The sequence below is a fragment of the Dipodomys ordii genome, unplaced genomic scaffold, assembly GCF_000151885.1.
Source record: "Dipodomys ordii isolate 6190 unplaced genomic scaffold, Dord_2.0 Scaffold16, whole genome shotgun sequence".
NCBI lineage: Eukaryota > Metazoa > Chordata > Mammalia > Rodentia > Heteromyidae > Dipodomys > Dipodomys ordii.
In genome coordinates this window covers 4,178,829-4,197,712 of record NW_012267232.1, presented here as the reverse complement: position 1 = coordinate 4,197,712, position 18,884 = coordinate 4,178,829, and the positions used below count along the sequence as shown (strand labels likewise).

At 36.5% G+C, this 18,884-nt stretch overlaps 2 protein-coding genes across 2 annotated transcripts in view; one reads left to right on the top strand and one right to left on the bottom strand.

The window, feature by feature from the left end:
* Txndc16 (thioredoxin domain containing 16) overlaps window positions 1–18,884 on the bottom strand; it is a 62,385-nt gene that overhangs the window by 40,494 nt on the left and 3,007 nt on the right. Inside the window, 6 exon segments of the mRNA XM_013012200.1 lie at window positions 2,676–2,830; window positions 3,659–3,733; window positions 4,557–4,630; window positions 9,946–10,028; window positions 12,952–13,252; window positions 14,916–15,006. Of these exon segments, the coding sequence (XP_012867654.1) occupies window positions 2,676–2,830; window positions 3,659–3,733; window positions 4,557–4,630; window positions 9,946–10,028; window positions 12,952–13,111 (547 nt within the window). The 5' untranslated portion in view covers window positions 13,112–13,252; window positions 14,916–15,006.
* The window catches only part of Gpr137c (G protein-coupled receptor 137C), a 59,556-nt gene continuing 58,962 nt past the window's right edge, over window positions 18,291–18,884 (top strand). The window contains exon 1 of the mRNA XM_013012220.1: window positions 18,291–18,316. Within this exon, the coding sequence (XP_012867674.1) occupies window positions 18,291–18,316 (26 nt within the window). The remainder of the gene's footprint in view (window positions 18,317–18,884) is intronic.

Below are 18,884 nucleotides of genomic sequence, written 5' to 3'. Positions count from 1 at the left end.
AAAAAAAAAATCCTTCTCCTACTGAGTATGGTGGCTCATACCTATAGTCCTAGCTACTTGGGAGCCTGAGTTGGGGATCAGCTTAGGCAAAAAGTTAGCAGGACCTCATCTCAAGCAATAGCCAGGGCATTGTGGTATATATCTGTCATCCCAAATATGTGGAAGACTTAAGAGGGCCCAACCAAGCACTAGTGACATATATATGTATATATACATATATATATACACATATATATGTATATGCATATATATACATTTAGAATTATAGGGTTATATACATATGTACATATGTATATATATATATATATATATATATATATACACATATATAATCCTATAATTCTAGCTACTCAGGAGTCTAAGGTCTAGCTCAGGCAGACAAATGAGACACTTTTATCTCCAATTAACCAGCAAAAAGCCAGAACTGGAGGTGTAGTTCAAGTGGTAGAGTGCCAGCTGTGAGTGAGATCTCAAGGCCATGAGTTCAAGACCCAGTACTGGCACATATACACAAAAAAGAGACAAAGTCTAGGCTAGCCTGGAAAAAATGCAAATGTTAATCTGAAAAATAACCAAATCAAAAAAAGTAGAAGGCATGGCTCAAGTGGTACAGCACCTTCCTAGAAAGCATCAGACACCAGCACCACCAAAAGAAGGAAAAGTCTTCTCTTGATCGCTCTTCTAGCCACTGGTCCATTTTTTTTCTCCCTTCCTTAATAGCAAAACTTCTCTCACACAGTTCTCTATATTCCTGCCTCCAATTGCTCTCTATTATTCTGTCCTATACCTATCTGCAAGTACTTCTGTCACTCTATAGAACCTACATTTGTCAAAGTCACTAGAAGCCTTCAGATTGCTAAGTACTTATCTTAGCAGTTGTTACTTTAGCATTACTTAACACACTCTCCTACTCGGTCCTCAAAGTCCCATCTTCAGCGATATAATCCCTCCCCACTATGGACTGAATCCAAGGCCTCCCACATGCTAGACATATGCTCCACCAATGACCATGTCCCTAACCCCAAACCCCATCTTCATGGAAAAAGTAGCTATACTCTCTTGGAGAAAAAGAAGCTGATGGAACTTGAATATATGGATTTCCTTGAAACCTAAAAAGCCCCACTGAAAAATCTGGAAATGTTCCTGTACTGTGGAATCTTTTTGACACTAAAGGTTACTGTGTGCCTATGTCACTAAGGCAGCATTTGTTTGAAATGAAAGATGATGAACATTTTACCTTTTGCAAGGCCTGGTTCCTTTACTTCAGACATCACCCCATTAGTAACTACCTTACCCCCACCCCTGTTGTGTGGCCTGCTAGAGTTAGAAAAGCTGCTGGGTAAATCTGGACAGGATACAGAAAGAATAGAAAATTCCCTGCTGACTGATTGCTCAGAAGAGCATGAAGCATGCTTTGCTCTGCATCAAGCTCTGAATAGCTCCTTTTCCAAAAGTAGAATGTACAGGTTTGTAAGTGTCCTGAACAAGATCTTAAGAAACAGTTGCATTTAATGTTTCCCAAACTTAGCTCAATATAGAAATCACCTGGTGCTAACTTAAAAAATAAGGATTTCTGGGCTCCACTCCACATTTGCTGCTTCAGACTCTCCAGCCTCCTTACAGAAACCTAAAATGGATCTCCAATGCTCAGAGTTCTTCATTGCACTAACAAAGGTTCCCTTTGGAAGCAAAGGAAAACTCTCTGCTTCTCTGACAGCCTGAGGTTCATCAGTTATGCACCAGGAAGAACATGTCTAATAGTAAGCATGTGTGCCCTTCCAAAATCATCTATTATCCAGATGGCTCCTGTAGCCATCACTCTGGTGTCAGACAGAATGCAATGCCTACTCATCTGCCAGAGTTCTTTACCCAAAGGAAATATACACTGCTTGGAAGAAAGTGAAATAGATGAAGAGGTTCTCCCTCAGGATGTTTCAGAAGTGAGGTTGAGAAGACCAAAAAACTCCACATCCCAAAACTGGCCCTTCCTAAAGCTCAGTTTTGACTGGTTGGCAAGTAACAGTGAAACCAGGGCAGAGAGAGGCTATTTCCAGACACACCTGCTCTTCCCTGCCTCCTTACCCCCAGAACAAACCATATATACCCCTCAGAAATATAAATCCCAGAAGTTTATCAAGTATAAAAGGGGACTAACCTCATAATAAAGCAGCACAGAAGGTGAGCTTATATCCAAACACCTCTGTCAGCAAAGTTAATCAAAGTCGTTCCTACTTACAGGCAATAAAAATGCCAACGTGATTAGAAAATCTGATGAGATTTTAATGATCAAAGTATGAGGGGAAAATGAAGCATTAATTTGGATACAGGCTTTTCCATCTTCTTAAAAGCCTTCAGAGCAAACATCTTCTAGCAAGCACATGGCTTATTAATACCATGTTTATAATAGCTGCCAATATATATCTAGGAGTAATTTTAGCTGAAACATTTATTGTAGGATTACAAATACATAACAAATCTCAGGTCACTTCTGAGTGACTTATCTTGGTGGGGCAGGAGTTTAACCTAGGAAGCATGGCCCCAGAGTTCTACTACATCTGTCTGCCAGTTTAAAGAAAGATAGCATAACAGTAAGGATGGTTTCAATTTATTGTGTAAAATATTTAAGTTATGACTATACTATTTGAAGCATTTAACATACACAGGTACTCAGGCACAGCAGAGGCTACAAAAAAAAATGTTTGTACTACCTGGTGTTCCAATGGCTCTTACGTATGAGAAAATCATGTTTGCTTTTCCTTTCAGAGTATTTTCTATATTCTGAAGGTCTTCTGGAGTGGCAATATATTTCACTTCATTAAAAAGAAGAGCACTAAGAGAAATATAGATAAAATTATTAGAAGAATATGACTTGTACTTAGTTAATATATATATATATTGGTTAAAGAAGCCTAATCAAATTACCAGTAATAGGAAGTTAAGCATTTTAGTAACACTGTATTAAAAATCAGTCTTCAGGCCATCAGTCTGCCCTGAGAACATGAGCCAAGGCATTTGTGTTCATTCTCTATCTTAAGTTGTAATCCACTCTGGTCTGGACAAATAATTCTTTACAGATAGTTCTCTCAGCCTGAAACATGTAGGAGCCCTTGATATCTCAATATTGTAGAGCACTTTTCTTTTTTTTTATTGTGAAAATACTGTACTGTTACAATTACATGGGCAAGATAATGAGTACATTTCTTATCAAGCATTGTAGCCTCCTCCTTTGTTTCCCCTTCCCATCCCTTCCCATCCTCACCCCCCCCCCCCCCCCAATCCTCCCCCCACCACCAAAGTTGTAAAGTTCATTTTCGACATAACAACTTGTACATCTCATAGTTGCAATGGGTCCACCTATATCCCTATTTAAACGATTTGTTTTTCCCCTTCCCCTCCACAAATTATACTGACATCAAATACAGTGAAAGCAGGGGTTATACTGTGGCCATCTCCTACTCTTATATGGGAGAATCTACATAGTCTTGTATCTTCTGTCATTAAAGAAATTTTAGATCCTTGATATGGGAAGATAAGCTAGCAATTTGTGTAAAATTGACATCTATAAATATAAAATCAAAATCCCAAGATATGTCAATGAGTTCTGGTTGTCTAAAATAAATCAACACCAAATAAGTGAATGAATAGCCTCTGTACTTACAAGAGAACATGGGCGACAATAGCATTCACATCAAATAAGCTGTCAGTAGGGAATTCTCTGAGCAGTATGTTGCCCCTATAAAAAGTTGACAAACACATTGTAAAATGTTGCCTTGGAATTAATTGATCTGTCTACTATAGTAGGTTGTAAGTTCTTTGATGTTAGAGTCAGTGTCTTATCCATGTGCCCATATATCTACCAGAGTGCTAGCACATAATACATTATTCAAATATTCATTAAAATATATATATGTGTGTGTGTATATATACACAATAGATACGGTACTTTTTATAAAAGCATAGGCCCTGGACCTGAAAAAAGATTTGAATAAAAAACAAAGGAGCTGTAATAAAGTTTTCCTAACAAGTTCCCCATCATAAACATATGAATTCCTAAGTTAGGGTGAGAAGATGACCAAGAAGAGAGTGTCCTTAGGAGGAATTTCCTGAGCAAACAGGATATCTCCCCAATTCCTAGGCCATATATTAAGGAGTTGAATAAAGAATATGAGACACCTCAGGAAGATTAACAGACCCAAGTGGAATTTGCAATCAAAACCCTGGTGGGTCCCTCAAAAAAAAAAGTACTTCTAAATATGCAACTGATAAAGCAACAAATAACAATAAATTTGCTAAGAGCCTATTGGCAAAACAGTTGCATTAGGAATTTATGTAAGACTCTTGTGTAATATACAAAACAATCCTGTGTGGTAGGTATTACTTTTTACATTTTTTTGAAAATAAAGAAGTTAAAGTTCAGAGGTTAGGCAACGAATCTAATACTTGAACATTTTGCCAAGCTTCCTATGATCATCATTAAGTATGACTTTTTTCCTTGCTTAATGAAATTTTACATATAGAATATTCTAGCTACTATAGCTTTTCTAAGAAAAATTTACCTGAATAAATACGCTTTCATCAAATACTTTTCATTTCCACAATATTTTGATGTTTCTTCTTTGACACAATTAACCTATAAAAGATTACATTGGATATTCTGGGTATACACAAAAGGTCAAGTTACTTGGTTAGGAAAATAAGGAGAATTCAACATTACACTCTAACCTCAGGCCAAAGTTTGAATTTTACTTTTTGTCTGATGTATATACTCTCACTGTTCACTAATTCAAGTGCGTGAGAAAACCCACAGAAAAGAACTGCTTCAATACCATGAACTGATAATTTAATTAAACCTAACAGTTTACATTTAATTCAGTCTTGCAAATAAAATAAGAGGTTGAAAAGGAAGGATGTATTGAAAGCAAGACATAAAAGTAGGCAGAAATTCCAGAAATCAGGCTGAAGGAGAAGGAGCAGATTACTTAGGGTAGAGCTCGGTGAATGCTCAGCACAAAATGTGACCATGGTTCAATCCCCAGCAGGGGGGGGGGGAGAAAGGAAAGAAAGAAAGAGAGAAAGAAAGAAAGAGAGAAAGAAAGAAAGAGAGAAAGAGAGGGAGGGAGGGAGGGAGGGAAGGAAGGAAGGAAGAAAGGAAGGGAAGGAAGGAAGGAAGGAAGGAGGGAGGGAGGGAGGGAGGGAGGGAGGGAGGAAGAAATCAGCCAGAAAGCACAAAAAACTGAGTGGGAAGTTCCTAATATCAAAGTATCTCTACAGCTGTACATAGGTGTGGCAGATACTTCTGGCTTCCTACTCTACATACATTTGCTAAAAGAAAATGCCTCATTAAAAGGTTTTTCCAACCTCATAAACAGCTCAAGATAGCCAGAGTTAGGAGAAGTCACTGGGGTGGGATTCTTAAGACAATTCTAAAAACAAGGATGGCTGATACTCTTGTTCTTCACCACTTCTTTTTTTTAATCCTTTTTTTTGTAAAAATACTGTACAGAGGGGTTACAGTTACATGAGCAAGGTAATAAGTACATTTCCTATCAAGCATTATTATCTCCTCCTTTGTTTTTCCCCTACCCTCCCTTCCCTCCTTACCTCTACAACTACACTCTCCTTCTCTTCCCTCCCCTCTCCCTACCTAAATTGTAAAGTTCATTTTTCAACATCTCATTTTATATATCTCATTGTTACAATGGGTCAACCTATTTAAGCATTTTGTTTTTTCCTTTCCCCTCCCCAAGCTAGAGAAGCTTCACCACTTCTTGATAAAAAGCCAACATGACCAGTAGGGTACCAGTGACAATTATGGACCACAAGAGCATAATAAAAAAACAAGGAAAACCTACTTGTTAAAAATGGTGCAACAGAGAAAATGAAGCTGAGTGTATGATGGTGTTAGAGCAGCCCTAGAGTTCATAATCTGGGCTTTATAGGAAAAGTTCATGCAGACAAAATGGAAATGTGAGAGAATGCAAAGATAAGGTTGAGTATACTACAGGTCAGTAATGATTGGAACCTGAAGAAAAGACAAAAAGGACAATAACAACAACTTAAAAAACCCTCAAGAGATTCCTCACTAATAAATACACGTAGGGAGAAAATTATGCATATGAATCATGAGACAGAGAGAGAGAAGAAAGAGATAAAAATGCAGATTTCTAGGTAGAGCAAATGAATTGCTACCAACATAACCAAAATAAAGCTAGGAAAATAGCTATAAATTTGGTTAGGTTTTCATTTTCTTTAAGATTTTCATTGTTTGACTTAGTAGAATTTGAGGAAACAATGACAGCTGGGGAAGTAACATTTGTTTTAAAAGCTACAAAAGGGGGAAATGACACTCAGAAAAGATATCAGGAATAGAGAATTTGAATTAAAAGTCTGAATATAGCCATGACCAAAAAGTGAATATTTGTGCACATGGGTATGTGCATGGACATTTTAACAACAGATGTGTACAGTCATTCATCCACTACACATACATCTAAACACCTACCGTGTTATCACTGTTTTAGTCACTGGAGATAGTTAAGCTGCACATAAAAATCTTTATCTTTTGAATGTATGTGCTAAATGTAGAGGCAATTAAAAAATTGCTTAATGTATAATGTGAAATACTATACATAAAAACCAATAAGGAGAACATTTAGGGAGGGCAGTTTAGATAATCAAAGAAGGCTCCTTTGAAAAGGTGACATTGGTACAAAGAACGGAATAGATGATAGATAGATAGATAGATAGATAGATAGATAGATAGATAGATAGATAGATAGATAGATAGATAGATAGATAGAAAGATAGATAAGATAGATAAGATAGAGATAGGTAGATGAGTTCTAAGCAGAGGGAGAAATACGTGCAAACCCTCAATGGTGACAGCACCTCTAGCAGGCTCAAGTAACAGAGAGATAGCCAGTATATATCAAAAAACAAGCCAGGCAAAGTAAAAGGTTGAAAAATGAGGTCTGAGTCAGTCCCAGCCTTCATAATACTCAGGAGTTTTAATTTTAGCATAATTATGATAAGCCTTTTTTAGCAGTAGTAATGTGTCCTGACACATCTGATTACATATGAGGAAGAATTTACATTGGGACAATAGTGAAAAGTCTAAGTCCCAACTATTAGAAGACTACTATGGTTTCCCAGACAAGAAGTGATGATAAGGAGGATACAGGAAGTTGTCAGGCTGGAAAGTCTTAATGGTAGAATCTAGTTAATAGATGGTCTGGTTTTAAGAAAAAATGTGAGTATGACTGAATAGTACCTTGTTTCAAAATCTACTTTGATACAGTCACATAGCTACACTACATTTCTTTTGGTTACCATTTGTATATTTTTTCCTTCCTTTGAAGATTTCTGCAGCTTGTATTTTAGACACATTTCTAAATAGCATACTACAGGATATGGTTATTGTCTCCAGCTTGACAACCTTGTCTTAACTGGACATTTAGTCTATTTATATTTTTCTAGATACATATAGAATAGATTCTCTCTATATTTTTATAGTGTTTTCTTCATCCACCTCTGCATTTCTCAAACACTTCTCTTCTTGAGGTGTTACCAAATACCATCTGTGATTTCCACTTCAACAGGCTTTGTTTTGAAAGTCCATGGTACTTTATGTGTATCTCTCTTATGGGAATGCTCGTTTTTCTATCCATTAAAATGATTTGTAGATGTATTTCATCTTCCCTATTTAAGATATATCTTTTCCAAAGAAAAGGACTAGTCAGGGCTGGGAAGGTGGCTCAGTGGTAGAGTGCTTGCCTTGCATGCATGAGGCCCTGGGTTCAATTCCTCAGCATCACATGAGCAGAAAAAGCCAGGAGTGGCGCTGTGGCTCAAGTGGTAGAGCACTAGACTTGAGCTGAAGAGCTGAGGGACAGCGCCCAGGCCCAGAGTTCAGGCCCACGACAGACAAAAAAAAGGAAAAAGAAAAAGAAAAGGACTAGTCATATCTCTACCCAGAAGAAGACTAAATACAGCAAGCTCATTTCAATCTCACAAATATTTACTCTCTCCAAAGTTCTTAGTCACCACTGTGTCTTTTCCACTGTCTCAGTGTACTCAACATAAAACCAAGAGTTTAAGTTACGTTAGTTAATAACAGCAACAGCCTGGACACAAACTTTAATATTACTATCCAGTTACTAAATATATAATACTAGGAACTCATCTCCTAGTTACTAGATAAACAGTGATTACCCTTTTTAGGTTTCATATCAAGTTCCTATTGCATTTAGAAATTTCACTTTACATTTTTTATTCAAAGCTCCTAGAAGAAGATTAGTGCTGTTATCATTTTGGAATGGACTCAGTTGCTCAAAGTTAACTGAAACTTCTACACACACAGAATTAACACACGAAACCATTTACTTTTTGTTTCTAAAAGTATATAGAGTTTATTTTATTTCTAAAAGTATATAGACAAGGTTAGCTAACATTTCTATGCTTCCTGCTTTAGGAAGTCTACTTGTACAGACTAAAAAAAATAACAGGTATAATTGAGATAAAGAAGACAAATGAACTAAGAAAAAATAGGTAATGCAAAAGTCAGGTAGATATTAATTAAAAAGAAATTAATGTTATTGGATTATTTCACTCATTTTTCTGAGTTTCAGATTATAAATTTAAAGGAAAACTATTCCATGGCAAACTTGAACATTTTAAGAAAAAAATGATATACTATGAAATTAAGTTGTTTTTATTTTGTTCTAAAAAAATAAATGTTAGTCATTACAATAACAATTATAAAGCTTGGCACCAGCAGTTCATTCTTGCAATCCTAGCGACTTGGGAGGCTGAGATCTAAGGATCACAGTTAAAGCTAGCCTAGGCAGGATAGTCCATGAGACTTTTATCTGCAATAAACCACCAAAAAGCCAGAAATAGAGGTGTGGCTCAAGTGGTAAAACGCTAGCATTGAGCAAAAAAGCTAAGGGGCCCACAAATCAATTATAACAACTTAGATGTGAGAAACCACAATGAAAAATTTATAAAGACTTAGAAAAATGAAAAAACAAAAATTCTTCAATTATATTATTTGGGGGGGGGAGGGAGTATCTGGTCGTGGGGCCTGAACTCTGGGCCTGGGCGCTGTCCCTCAGCTCTTCAGCTCTCTACCACTTGAGCCACAGCGCCACTTCCGGCTTTTTTTCTTTTTGCTTATGTGGTGCTGAGGAATCGAACCCAGGCCCTCTGACATGCAAGGCAAGCGCTCTACCACTGAGCCACCTTCCCAGCTCCTCAATCATATTATTTTGTTGCCTTAGTTGGTACTAATGAAAATTTAACAAGTAGTTTAATTGTTGCTACTATGAAATATTTGTCAGACAAAACAAAACAGAATTAAAAACTAAGTACAGTTTTGAAAAATGATATACCTAATAGACTAGTTTAGGAAATCAAGGTCAATTATTAAAAAATTAGTTTCCTTTACTCTGTAAGCGCTGTATTATAAATAAATATAAAAAAAATTCTGAAACTAACTTTCTATGCTTCTTTTTATTCTTATGTTTAAAAAAAAAAGACAAAAAGGAGGGTGGTATAGAGCTAATGCCAACCCAGGCAAAAAGTTAATCAGACCATATCTAAACATGGAAATCAGGTATGGTATCATGCACTTTTGTCCCAGGTAAACAGGAAGCAGAAGCAGGAGTACTACGACCCAAGGATGGCCATGGGCAAAAGTATGAGAAACTATCTGTGAATAACTAAAGCCCAAAAGGCTGTTGATATGACTTAAGTGGTAAAATGTCTGTTTAGCAAGCACAGAGGCCCTAGTTCACACGCAAGTACTCCCTACCATTTACCCTCCCCCCAAAAAAGAGGAAGAAATATTCTTCCTGTCAGGAAAAAGATATGAAAGTATTTTTAGCTACTCATTCTTGTAGTTATAAAATGTTTGTTAATATTTTAGCAACATAAATTTCTTTTTACCTTTGCAACTGAAATCCCATAGTCCTGGAGAGGGCTAACAGCCTCATTCAATTGTTCAAGAAATACTGCGGTACTCGGAGAATCTAAAACAAAAAATGTTTCATGAAAATTTATGAATTGCTCCTTTAAAAAGATGAATTTTAAATATTAAAGTCAAAACCTGCAAAAAATAAATTTGTCTAGGCTTCAACAGCAAATATACATATACAGTTACATTTATTTTTAAATTTTTTTATTTTTGTAAAAATGCTGTACAGAGGGGTTACTGTTACATGAGTAAGGTAATGAGTACATTTCTTGTCGAACATTGTTACCCATTGTTACCCTCCCTGCCCCCGCCTCCAGATGTTATAAAGTTCATTTCCAACATAGTGTCTTGTGAGTATTTTTTGTTGCAATGGGTCATCCTTTGTCCTTCTGTCAGCATTTTCTTATTCCCTTTCCCTTCCCCAAATCAGATAAATGTATAAACAAGTTGGAGGGTACCAGAATCAAAGACAGAGACAAACAAATGGAAAAAGAAAAATGAAATAAAATAAGCAAGAACTAGATATAGTACATTGGCAACAACAAGGTCAACAACCAAAAAAGAACAGACCTGTTGTTTCCATGACTTGGAGTTCATTTCAATTAGCATCATTTTGTATGATCATATGTACATAGCTATGAGCTATTATGATTCTCTGCCAGGACTATCCTAGAAATACTCTATTACAAATGAGGGAAACCATAGAGCCTATGTTTCTTTGGATCTGGATTATTTCACTTAATACGATTTTTTTCCATGTCTTTCCATTTCCTTACAAAAGGGGTGATGTCATTCTTTCTAATAGAAGTATAAAAATCGATTGTATGTATATACCACATTTTCTTGATCCATTCATCTATTGAGGAGCATCTGGGTTGGTTCCATATCTTAGCTATAGTAAATAATGCTGCAATGATAATGCTGCAATGAACATAGTTGTGCTGGTGGCTTTAGTGTGGCCTAGCTTGTGATCATTTGGATAAATGCCCAGGAGTGGGACTGCTAGATCATAGGGGTGTTTTATGTTTAATCTTTTGAGGAACCTCCTTTGAGGCCTCCTCAAAGTCTTTTAAGGAAGCCTTCCAGAGTGCTTGAACCATCTTACATTCCCACTGACAGTGTAGTAGCATTCCCTTTTGGCCACATCCCCATCAGCATCTGTTATTATTTGTTTTCTTGATAATGGCTATTCTAACTAGGGTGAGGTGAAATCTCAATGTGGTTTTGATTTGCATTTCTTTTATGGCCAGCGATGTTGAGCATTTCTTCATGTGTCTATTGGCCATTCTTATTTCCTTTCCAGAGAAGTCTCTTTTGAATTTTTCAGCCCATTTATTAATGGAGTGGTTGTTTCTTTGGAGATTTGTAATGGGGGGGGTAATTTTTGAGCTTTAGGTTTATTTTTAATATGAGACCTTTGTCTGTTGTATAGCTAGTGAAGATCTTCTGTGGGTTTTCTATTTTTCTTGCTAGCTATGTCCTAGTTACATATTTTAATACCCTTATTTCCATATTGCCTTATTATTATTTCTAGTATTTTTTATCATTTATATAACTTTATAAATGACCTTAAAATTTTTGCAGATGACGTAATTCTAGCTACTCAGGAGGTAAAGATCTGAGGATCGCAGTTGAAGCCAGTCTGGGCAAGAAAGTCCATGATACTCTTATTTCCAAATAACCACCAAAAAACCAGAAGTGGAGTATGGCTGAAGTAGTAGAGTGCTAAGCCAGTTGCTGGTGGCTCATGCCTGTAATCCTAGCTACTCAAGAGGCTTAGATCTAAGGATTGTGGTTCAAAGCCAGTCCAGGCAGGAAAGTTGGTGAGACACTTATCTCCAATTAACCACCAGGAAACCTGAAGTGGCACTGTGGCTCAAGTGGTAGAGTGCTCACCTTTAGCTAAAGAGCTCAGGGACAGTGCCCAAGCCCAAGAGTTCAAGCCCCACAACTGATTTTTTTAAAAAAAGTCCATGATACTCTTATTCCCAATTAACTACCAAAAAACCACTAGTGGAGCTATGGCTCAAGTAGTAGAGTGCTAGCCTTGAGTGACAAAGTTCAGGGGCAGTGCTCAAGACCTGAGTTCAAGCCCCAAGATTAACACACACACACACACACACACACACACACACACACACACACACTCCTATTTAACAACTATATGATAAAAATGTCCAAATCTTTATTTTTTTCACATTTAAGAGGAAAGCAATATAAACATGGACTTACTTAATTTACTATTTCTAATAAGAGAATAGCACTTTTAAACCATGAAGCCTTAAAGGAGTTCATTACAATTATTTGTTATGTTCAATAGCTATGTTAGCTAATCCAATATAATGAATGATACAGCTAAAGCAAAGTTTACTGATCTATTTTGTATTTTTAAACTTTCTAAAATATTGACATGCTGAAAGCATGAAAAGCATACTCTCAGAAATGATCAGATAAGGGGCTAGGAAGGTGGCTCAGTGGTAGAGTGCTTGCTTTGCAAGCGTGAGGCCCTGGGTTCAATTCTTCAGCATCACATAAATAGAAAAAGCAAGAAGTAGCACTGTGGCTCAAGTGGTAGAGAGCTAGCCTTGAGCTGAAGAGCTGAGGCACAGTGAGCACCCAGGCCCTAAGTTCAAGTCCCATGATTGACAAAAAAAAAATGATCAGATGAAATTGACATGTTATATAGCAATAACCAATTCTTAACTAGTATTTACTATGAACTAAGCATATGAGTATCTTATTTAGCCCTCACAATAAATTTAGCAAATACTTTTTCCTTATAATAGATGATGGAAGAAACACAGGGAGAAGCTAAGTAATGTGAAACTAAGGTCCCACATAGGTCCCACCATGCAGGCAGGCATAGTATAACAAAAGTTTTATCATACATGCCATTACTCCTGACAGCAACGCCCCACTGAGCACACTAAACAGTAACATAAATACCACAAGAGTAATTTTAGAATCTTAAAACTTACCAGTTTGACAAAAATAAGCTAAAGAGGCTTTTCCTGGTTGCAATGTACTGAAATAATTCTGAGAACTCACTTCTGGCAGAGAATCTTCAGTTGACTTATAAAAAATGCACATTATGACAAAAGAGATGTCAACTCTAAAAACACTGAAGCCAGAAGACATCACGTGCTGCAGCTGTATATGAGCAGGAGCTGTTGCCTCTTCTGTTCACTGCTGTCTTCTATTGCCTCTGACAACACCTGGCACAGGGTAGGTTTTCAGCAGTTCTGTTAAATGGAATTTGTTAAATGAACGACGTTAAATCTACAAAAAAAAAAAGTTGTTATTCATACTGTTTAACTTTGCTAGAAGTTTCCTATTTCCTCATAGTAAAAATCTGAGAGTAAAAAAAAATGACATGTAATGACATTGGTTTATTATTGGATAATACTATTGGTGTTTCAAGGGTTATTTTTGTAGTCCTAGGACTGAATTTAAAGCCTGTACTTAGTCCTTGTCCTCAGCCCATTTTGCTTTCTTCAGTTTGTTTTTCATAGAGGCTGGCCAAAGACTCTGATGCTTCTGGCTCTGCCTTTGAAGTAGTTGAGATTTCCGACTTGTGTGCCATCATGTCCAGCTAATGCTATTGATTTCGTTTTCTGCAGTGCTGGGGACTGAAAACAGGATTTCATGTATGATAGACAAATGTTCTATCACTAAACTACCTTCCAGAACAATCTTATTTGTTTTTTATAATTGTGAAAGAAATAAACTTCTGGAAAATACATAAGTAGGTATCTTAAATTTCAAAGGTATTTATAGAAGTATGTTAAGCTGCTATTTTATTTTCTCTTTCTTTTATTTTGTTTTGTTTTGTTTTGGTCAGTAGTGGGGCTTGAACTCAGGGATTGGGCTCTGTCTCTGAGCTTTCTGGCTGAAGGTTAGCACTCTACCACTGTGAGCCACAGCTCAAAGTTTTCTGATGGATAATTGGAGATAGGAGTCTCACAGACTTTCCTGCCTAAGCTGGTTTTGAACCATGATCCTCAGATCTCAGCCTCCTAAGAATTATAGGCATAAGCCACTAGCACCCAGCAAAGCTGTTATTTTCTTAATTTCAATATTAATTCTCAACTGCCAACTGATCTTTTAACTGAGAATTTTATCTTCCAGTTGGTTGCAATAAATACTAAAATAGGTACTTAAAATCATTGAGATGTCTCCCATATTCACTTTCTTTTTAGTTTAAATTTCCTACATGATATCTATTAGGACTATGCAAAATTTTTTTCTAAATATATTTCTTATTATTTTTTATTGTTATTATAAAGGTGATGTACAGAGGGGTTAGAGTCCTGCCCCTGCTTCTCCCCACAAGTTGTATAGTTCATTTTATTTTTCGTTCTTAATTTACATTTCAGGTAAGGGGTTAGTGATTCATGCCTGTAATGCCATCTACTCTAGAGACAGCAATTGGGAGGAACAGGTTCAAAGCCGGCCTAAGGAGAAAACAAGACTCCCACATCTCAACCAATAGCTAATCCTCATAGTATATACCTATCATTCAAGCTAAGTATAAAAGCATTAATAGGAGGATGGAGGCCCAGGCTTGTCCAGGCACAAAAATGAGAGCCTATCCCCAAAATAACTACTCCAGGAAGAATAAATAGGAGGATCATGGTCCAATAAAAAGTGAGACTCACATCACAAAGACAACCAAAGCAAAAAGGGCAGGAGGCATGGCCAAACTTTAGTAAGAAATAAAGAAACAATAAAACAAAGCAAAAAAGATTGGCAGTGTGACACAAATGGTAGAGTGCCTACCTACGAAGTGCAAAGCTCTGAATCTAACCCTCATACTGAAAAAAGACATATTTTGTTATACTGCTTCAACATTTAAGTCTTTCTCAATTTATACTTTAATCCAGGTTTATTTAATTCAGGTTTGGTCTAGACATATCCCTCTCTTCTTCCCTAGTATACTTACTTCCATTTCCCCTGAAATTGTCTTCTCTTTTGCTATTTTCAGTGTTTGTCCTGAACAACTTCAGATGTTTTCTACGGATGACCTATATTGTCTAAGTATAAAAGAAGATATTTTAGGAAAATTAGCATAGTAAAAAAACATGCTTGTAGAATATTACAATGTACTCACAGGTATCAGTGTAAATTTTAAGTGTTCTAACTTTTCACATAGGACTCATATGTTTCAAACACAAGATTACTGTTTCAAAACAGGCAAAAACAAATCCTGTGAATATTATTTCATTTAGTCAAAATAAAAGTAGACTTTTTCCTGTAAAAAAATGAAATGATAAAAGAATAAAAATTTATGGAGAAATCATAAGACCTTGGATAACTATTCTGGTCATTTGGTAAGATCATTAAGCACATAATATACTTCTTTTTTTATTGTGAAAATACCATACAGAGGGGTTACAATTACATGGGCAAGATAGTGAGTACATTTCTTATCAAGCATTGTTGCCCCTTCCTTTGTTTCCCCATACCATCCCTTCCCCTCTCCAATAATATACATCTCTAGTGAGCAGGTTTTCCTACAAAAATAAGCTAACTTTTCATTCATTATTTCCTAACAAATCCATTCATGAGTTAATTTATACCAGCGAACAAATCTGCCATCAATTTCTTTTTTTCTTTTTCTTTTTTTTGGTCCAGTCATGGGGCCTGAACTCTGGGCCTGGGACCTGTCCCTCAACTGTTCAGCTCAAGGCTAGCACTCTACCACTTGAGCCATAGCACCACTTCTGGCTTTTTTTCTTTTTGCTTATATGGTGCTGAGGAATCAAACCCAGGGCCTCACGCATGCAAGGCAAGCGCTCTACCACTAAGCCACCTTCCCAGCCCCAGCCATCAATTTCTTATTTCAAGTCAAGTGTTCAAAAACACAAAGTGAAATGGAAAATGAGAACTGTGAGAGGCATATAAAAATGTAATTTTAATGATATATTAAGAAATATCCTTGACATTAAAATTGATTATACACTATGGTCATTTTAAACCAGCCTACTTTAAAGCCACTTTAAATTAATGGAGATGTTTAAAACAGTCATCCCACTATTTTCTTTATATTCTAGAGGAAAATGAACACATTCCTGAGACTAAGAGACTAACTATATAATATTCATTATTAAATAAAAGAATTATAATCTAATTAAAGCATAAAAATTAGGTAAAAACACAATTGAAAGATTCAAGCATAAAAATCATTTTCCCTTGCCTTGAGGTTTACAATTCAGTTAGTCTAACAATAAAGTGTACATTAGGTTAACATTATCCTTTTTCCCTAAAATTCATTTTATAACATCAAAAGATCTAACCATACAGTCAGTATCTGAGTACTTTCCCACAGCTTCTATCTCATTAAAAAATAAGATTATATGTGTGAAAGTAAGAGATATGTCACTTTCAGGCAATATTTTTGTTTTGTTTTACATACAAAATTTTGTTATGCCAGGCGCCGGTGGCTCACACCTGTAATCCTAGCTACTCAGGAGGCTGAGATCTGAGGATCACAGTTCAAAGCCAGCCTAGGCAGAAAAGTCTGTGAGTCTCATCTCCAATAAACCACTAAAAAAACCAGAAGCGGCACTGTGGCTCACAGGGTAGAGCGCTCACCTTGAGCTGAAGAGCTGAGGGACAGGACCCAAGCCCCAGAGTTCAAACCTCATGACCTACCAAAAAAAATTGTTATACAAAAAACAATTTTGTTGTACAAAACCTACAATAATCCCAAAACCCAGATTCCTGTATGGTCAAGGAAGCACACTGATCAAACTGCTCTGTCACAGAACAAAAAGAAAGTAAAGCCAATTTTAGCTTTGTCCAAGCATAACAAAAATGGCAGGCCCTCTCAAAAGGCAAAACCAAAGAGCATGGAGAAATATGTCCCAGGGCATGTATAGAGTAAGAACTATTTATTACTGAGCTAGAATGAAATAATTGTTGTGAACCAAAGTTTTTGAAGAAGCCGCATCTCACTAAAAATCCTGCAGAGATAGTTGGTCTTGGCTGAGTAGAACATGATTATTGTGAGATAGAAAAATTTTAAGTCAACAGTCAAAATTATTGAGAGCTACCTTTAGCCTCTTTTATAGCCACTCACAGTTACCTCTGCATTCAATCTACCTCACTCTTAACTTTTGGAATGTACCACAAAGCTGAACACACCTAGCTTCCATCAACCCTAAAGCTAAAGAATGTGTTAAAGACAACATCTAAATACTAGATTCCCTTGCCTTGTGGTAGCTTATCTACCTGATGACTCCTTCTACATTTTGTAAACACAGTGATTTGTGACTATCTTTTCTGTGTCCATAAAAGTTCATGTAATATTTTCCATGGTAAAATATGTCATTTAGGGTAACTTGAATCTCTGTTCCCAGGCCATGGTCCCTCAGATTTGGCTCAGAATAAGCTTTTTTTTTAATTTCCTTAAAGCAGAGTTAGTATTTCTACATTAATATATAGAAACTGGGTATAAGTTTAGACGCTTCCACAGCAATTTAATGGTAATTCTGTAACTATTAAATCCAATAACAATTTTAAGTTCTTGTAATATGAGTTTTACTTTGTTTTTTCAATAATTCATTTTTGTTATGTTTACTAAAAATTCAAACAGAGCAGATATTTTTAAACCTTTCTTAAAAAGAGAGGTGTGTAAAAAGATTTCAACTCTAGATTTCTACTGTCTACAGTGTGGTATGTGTCTTTCATTCTACTCTTCTCTAAATGGGAATACTTAACCTGTTGCTATATAACCCAAGGTATTCAACAGAATGTGAGAAACAGACAGTTTATATCTAAATGAAAAATAAATGACCACTTCTGTGAATTCCTCAAAGAAGCTGAATTTTGAGCTTGATCCAGTGACTGGATGGGATTTGAGGATTATCTCTAGTACAAAGTCAGTGGCGGGACTGCCTCACAAGTGTGAAGCCCCAAATTCAAACCCAGTACCATCATCAAAAGAAAAAAAATTCCATGTTGAACAACATGTAGGATATGGATATTTGTTAACATGAAGGCTGGGCTGTCATTTTTCTAATTCTCTATACATGATAAAATTATACTTCCTGATTTCATTGAGCTAATCTGGCCAATAAAATGTGAAGAGTGACATAAAAAAGTTCTGAGGGCTGGGAATGTGGCCTAGTGGTAGAGTGCTTGCCTAGCTGGCATGAGGCCCTGGGTTCGATTCCTGTGTACCACATAATTTTTTTTAAGTTCTGAAAGCTTCTAAGATCAGAATACATGAGTTAAGATTTATGACAAGCATTCCTTTTGCTGTGAGATAACACTCAAAATGAGGCCTGTATGCAGTCCAAGTCTCAGAAACAGAATGACAGAACAAAGCTCCCAGCTAAAGTATGTGAACATAAGATGTCTTGTTTTGGGAGTTAACACAAAATAGCTTAGCCTAGCACTACTGCTATACTTGTCCTCATAATGCATAAGAGGAGAGTGAGTTGAACATAAAATATATGTCCAAGAGTCAGCTTGGGCAGGAAAGTCGGTGAGACTCTTATCTCCAGTTAACCACCAGAAAACCAGAAGTGGTGCTGTGGCTCAAGTGGTAGAGTGCTAACCTTGAGCTGAACAGTTGAGGGACAACACCCAGGCCCAAAGTTCAAACCCCACGACTGACAAGAAAAAAAATATGTCCCAGATTTTAAAACAAGAGAATTCAAAGAATTCGTCAAAATTTTACTCAATTACATTGGAAGAAAATTATAAAAAGAAAGATGACTATTTAAAATACAAATAACTGAAGCCAGGCACCAATGGTTCACACCTGTAATCCTAGCTACTAAGGAGGCTGAGATCTGAGGATCATGGTTCAAAGTCATCCTGGACAAGACAGTCCCTCAAAGTCATCTCTAATTAATCTCACACACACACACACACACACACACACACACACACACACACACAC